The sequence below is a fragment of the Nannospalax galili genome, unplaced genomic scaffold, assembly GCF_000622305.1.
Source record: "Nannospalax galili isolate Female #2095 unplaced genomic scaffold, S.galili_v1.0 scaffold589, whole genome shotgun sequence".
NCBI classification, from domain to species: Eukaryota; Metazoa; Chordata; class Mammalia; order Rodentia; family Spalacidae; genus Nannospalax; species Nannospalax galili.
The window spans coordinates 341,749-347,260 of record NW_008360324.1 but is presented as its reverse complement, the minus strand read 5'-3'; the positions used below and the strand labels follow the sequence as shown (position 1 = coordinate 347,260).

At 42.4% G+C, this 5,512-nt stretch overlaps 1 protein-coding gene across 1 annotated transcript in view; it reads left to right on the top strand.

Annotated features, from left to right (window-relative positions):
* Positions 1–5,001, top strand: part of A2ml1 (alpha-2-macroglobulin like 1) — a 43,139-nt gene extending 38,138 nt beyond the window's left edge. Inside the window, exons 29-34 of the mRNA XM_008825496.1 lie at positions 615–830; positions 1,149–1,276; positions 1,395–1,485; positions 1,888–1,956; positions 3,780–3,882; positions 4,961–5,001. Of these exons, the coding sequence (XP_008823718.1) occupies positions 615–830; positions 1,149–1,276; positions 1,395–1,485; positions 1,888–1,956; positions 3,780–3,882; positions 4,961–5,001 (648 nt within the window). The remainder of the gene's footprint in view (positions 1–614; positions 831–1,148; positions 1,277–1,394; positions 1,486–1,887; positions 1,957–3,779; positions 3,883–4,960) is intronic.
* Positions 5,002–5,512: the final 511 nt, after the last annotated feature.

Genomic DNA, 5,512 nt, shown 5'->3' with positions numbered 1-5,512 from the left:
ACAACCATCTGTAACTCCAATTCCAGGGGATCTGATGCCCTCTTCTGTCCTCAGAGGGCACTGCATGACATGGGCGCGTTTACATATGTGCATACAATACAGTCATACACATAAAATAAAAATTAAATAAAATTTTGAAAATGTTGCCAGGCATGTTGGCACATGTCTTTAGTCTCAGCACTTGGGAGGTCAAGGCAGACAAATCTCTGAGATTGAGGCCAGCCTGGGCTACATGGAGAGTGCCAGGCCAGCTGGGGTTATGGGTTTTTAAAAATGTTTTAAAAAGCTATATAATGTACACTGAGCAGTTACCCACTTGATTCTAACAATAACCCTTCTGAAGCTAAGTTTGATTTCTGAGTATGAATTCATTAGATGAGCCCATTGACTTATGTCTGTTCAATAATATCTTGTTAGTGATGCTTTTCTACACATAAGATGTTGTGTTTTCTAAATCAGCTTTCCCAGAAAAGGTGAATATAGGTCTCTAGACACTTAGAAGTGCTGTCATCCCAGCCGGCTTGAACCACCAGGCATGGGTTGTAGGGTCCTTCAGGTTAATTCTTACAGCTCACAAAATAGTAAGCATATGCTTGATTTCCCCACCCCCTCAGGATACTGTCGTAGCTCTCCAAGCTCTTGCCAAGTATGCCACGATTGCCTATGTGTCATCTGAGGAAGTCAACCTGGCTGTAAGATCCACTGAGAATTTCCAGCGTACTTTTAACATTCAACCCACCAACCGATTAGTATTGCAGCAGGAGACTCTGCCCAGCATCCCTGGAGTATACACTGTGGAGGCCTCAGGCCAGGGCTGTGTCTATGTGCAGGCAAGCAGAGGTCCATGGTCCATGAGAATGGAGTGCATGGAAAGGAGGGTCAGGGCATCCTTACCCAAATATAATCCCTCCCTTCCTCCTCCCTTTCTCCCTCCTCTTCTCTGCTCTCTTCCTCTTCTTCTTCATCCCTCCCCTCTCCCCTCCCCTCCCCTCTTTCCCTTCTCTCTCTTCTCTCTCTCTCTCTCTCTCTCTCTCTCTCTCTCTCTCTCTCTCTCTCCTCTCATCATATTTGTAAGGAAAGTAGCCTGAACTATACAATCTCCAAGGTTCTTCCCAATTCTGATTTGGTTATTTATCTCTTTCTACCAGATGGTGTTGAGATACAACATTTTCCCTCCTAAAAATTTGGAGACTTTTAGTCTTCATGTGGACACAGGAAAAGCTGGATGTGAACAACCCACTTCACCTCGATCCTTGACTCTCACTATTCAGACCAGGCAAGGAAAGCTAGGGGCACCCGGCTCATAGGAGCTGAACTGCTGTACATGTGTGTGTATGCACACGTGTGTGAGGATGCAATAGGCTAACACATATCTGCTTTCTTCCTGCCCGCAGTTACGTGGGAAGTCGCAGCTCTTCCAATATGGCTATTGTGGAGGTGAAGATGCTGTCTGGGTTCAGTCCTGTGGAGGGCACCAAGCAGTTAGTAAGTGGCTTCTGTTTTCTTTATTTAACTAGCTCTGAGAAGACCTAACATTGTTGACAAACAAAAACCTATGAAGTAGGCATTGTCTTAGATGTCTGCACATGCATATACATACATACAATTCACAACTGGATTATCTAAATGGGCTAATAAGGTGCATAGGTATATGAAATGGAGCCTCTAAAAGTCTTAATAGTCTTGGTTCCCTTTGCTTTTTTTTTTTTTTTTTTTTTTCTGTGCTGGGGATGGAACCCAGGGCCTTACACAAGCTAGGCAAATATTCTACTCCTGTCCTACGTGCCTAACCCTTTCTTTACTTGGAGGATTACCCCAGGGATAGTAAAGGCCCTGTTTCAGGCTCTTAACCCCTGTCTTTCTCTTTCCTTCTTTTTTTAAATTTAGCTTCTCCAACAACCACTGGTGAAGAAGATTGAGTCTGGAACAGACACACTCAACATTTACTTGGAAGAGGTAGGTGTTCAGAACTACACCAAGGAGCTTGATTGTGTGTGCCTTGGTGACTTTCCCTCAGATCCACATATCCTAATGTCTGTCTGTCACATACACAGAGATGCAGGGCCTGAGCATGTCCACAGCAAGAGATGCCCCACGCTGCTATACCTTAAGGCATGTGCTGCCCTAGTAGAGGAGCATCGTCCAGCAGAGAGATAGACTGAGCTGTTTATGCCATTTGCAATGTTCTATTTGCCGTGTTCCAGAAAATAAACAGATGAAATTAATGTTAATAGTATTTTATTCAATTTGTACTCTCAAATATTTCAATTTTATTATATAGTGATGCATAAAAGTACTACTGAGATATCTCCACGTATATATTCTTTTTTGTGTTTCACCTTTGAAATCCAGTATGTGAGGGCTAGAGAGATGGCTCAGCAGTTAAGAGCACTGGCTGCTCTTGCAGAGGACCTGAGTTCAGTTCCCAGCACCCACAGGCAGCTAACAACCATCTGTAACTCCACTTCCAAAGAATCTGATGCCCTCTTCTGTTCCCTGTGGGTACTGCATGTACATGGTTCACTTACATGCAGGCAAAATACTCATACACATAAAAGAAAAAAATCTATGTGCTTTACACTGTCAGCTCATCTCAGTTCTTTCTGGCCAATTCTGAGTGCTCAGTAGCCATAAGCATCATTCCAACTCTAGAATATAACATAGCAGTTAAGAGCAAAAACTTTAAAACCAAAATGCCTGCTGTAAACGCTTAGTTTTAGCATTGCTTATGTAACTTGGGGCAAATTGTTGAATTTCTCTGTTTCCTTAGCTGTGAAATGAGTTTCTGATAAAAATTGTTATCTATGTCACAGAGCTTTATTTTATTTTTACTTATTTATTTGCAGTGCTGGAAATTAAATCCAGCTACTGAGCTACACCCTTACCCCATAGAGCTTTTGAAAGAATTAAATGATTTAAGACTTCAAAAATATTTAGAACTGTTCCTGGTACAAAGTAAGACCTCAATATGTGCTATATATTCATTTCATTTTATTGTAATCAGATTAATTTTTAAAATGTTTATTCTTTTTGTTTTATTTTGTGTGTATGAGTGTGTTGTCTGCATGTATGTAAGTGCACTCATGCTGTGCAATGCCCACAGAGGTCAGAGTCCCTGGAAATAGAGTTACAGATGATTGTTAGCTGCCATGTGGGTGTTGGGAGCCAAACCTGGGTCCTCTGCAAGTGTAGCCAGTGCTCTTACCACTGAGCCATCTCTTTAACTCTCTTTTAACAGTTTCTATCTATATAACTTTTCATTTAAAAAATCTAGACATTCCCAAGGACTAGTAGTGTTCTAAAATTTGATACAATGCTAATTTTCATAATATTCTGTATCACCGAGGAAATAAATGTAGCCTTATTATATAACCAACAGACAAGAGTGTCCCAAGCTAAAATGTACAATTACTACAAACATCCATTTCCCATTTCCAACCTTCTGCCCAGCCCATTCATCTTCCAGAATGGTTTGTTTGCTGCAGTGCTGGAGATCAAACCCAAAGCTTCACACATGCTAAGCAAGCAGTCCCCCTCTGAGCTTTACTCAGCCCCCAATTTTATTTTAGCATTAGTTTTTGTTCTCCTCCTCCTCCTCCTCCTCCTCCTCCTCCCCTCCCCCCACCTCTGCTTCTTGAAACAGGGTCTTTCCCAGGCTGGCCTCAAACTCTTGACTCCCTTGCCTCAGCCTCCTAAGTGCTAGGATTACAGTACAGGTGCATGTCACCATGCTTGGCTCATTTTAGTTATAATGTGTGTTTCATCTGTCCTGCCCTCAGCTCAGTAAGAAGACTCAGAGCTATACTCTCACCATCAGCCAAAGTGTGTTGGTCACCAACCTGAAACCAGCAACCATCAAAATCTATGACTACTACTTGCTAGGTGAGTATGGTGCTCCTACCTGCATCTCCCAGAATATTTGTGTCTCAACTTTTGGTCTCCCTCTCTCTGTCTCCCTCTCTCTGTCTCTCCCTCTCTGTCTCTCTTTGTCTCTCTCTCTCATCTCTCTCTCTCTCTCTCTGTTTTCCTGTCTAAAATAAGCTGCATGTAATTATATTTCCTGATCTAAAACATTTTTTTTTTTTTTTTTTGAGACAAAGTCTCACTGTATAGCCCTGACTGGCCTGGAATTCTCTATGTAGACCAGGCACCTCACTCTCACAGAGATCTGCCTGCCTCTGCCTCCTGAATTTTGGGATTAAAGACATGGGCCAGCTTTTGACCCAAAACATTTTTAAAGAAGTCATCCACAGGACGGGGGATGAGTCTACTAGGAGAATGTTTGTCTAGCCTACTCAGAGTCCTTGGTTCAGTCCCCAGCACTAACAAAGAGTCAGGCATGGTGGTACAGGCCTGTAATTTGAGCACTTGAGAGGTGAAAGCAGAAGGATAAAGACTAACTCCAGCTACATAGAGAGTTAGGGGCCAGCCTGGGCTATATGAGACTCTGTTTCAAAACAAACAAATGAAATTTTAGTTTTAAAAAGTCATCCACAGAGCCGGGTGTGGTGGCACACACCTTTAATCCCAGCACTCGGGAGGCAGAGGCAGGCAGGCAGATCTCTGTGAGTTCAAGGCCAGCCTGGTCTACATAGTGAGTTCCAGGACAGCTGGGGCTACAGGGAGACCCTGTCTCAAAAAGACCAACAAAAAAAAAAGACATCACCCGACGAGATGTTTTATATTTTGTGGTCTTTAAACCAAAAGAATAAAATGGACCATTGTTCTCAAGGAGCTGACAAGGTCTGACTTTTTTTTTTTTTTTTTTTTTTTTTTTGCCCTGGTTAATAATTTACTACAGCATACAGATATTAGTGAGTGAAACTTCCTCCAGTCTAAATGTGCTCATGCCATGTAAAGACCTCTGAAAATGGCTAGAGCAGCAGCCCTCATGAAGCATCTATCTCTGAATGTATGAGACCCCCTTCCTCTAAGAATCACGTGTCGTTTCATTTTACAGATGAACAGGCAACAATTCAGTATTCAGATCCTTGTAAATGAGGTAAGTCTGTGGAGAGAAGGGTGGAGGTCAGGGTAGAATGACATCCTCCAGAAGAAGCTAAGAGAACTTTGAGGACTGGGAGCTGTGGGGAGAGAACTCTTTTTTGAGATGCTGTTATTGTCTTTGGAAACTTTTTTTCTTCCTCTTTTACAATAATTTTTTTTAATTGCTATTATTTTTATTTTATGTGTGTATGAGTATATTGCCTGCAAGTGTGTAAGTTGCACCCGTGTTGTGCAATGCCTGAGGAAGTCAAAAGAGGGCATCAGATTCCCCTGGAACTGGAGTTACAGATGGTTGTGAGCTGCCATGTGGGTGCTGGGAACCAAACCCGGATCCTCTGTAAGAGCAGTCAGTGCACTTAACCGCTGAGCCATTCCTTCAGCTCCTACTATAATATTTGTATTGATTCTTTGAGATGGAAGGTTTTCTCATGTGTGTGTGAAAGTGCACTTTTACAGGATCCTAATGTGTGCCTCAGGTTGGCCTTGAACTGGAGATTCTTCTGTC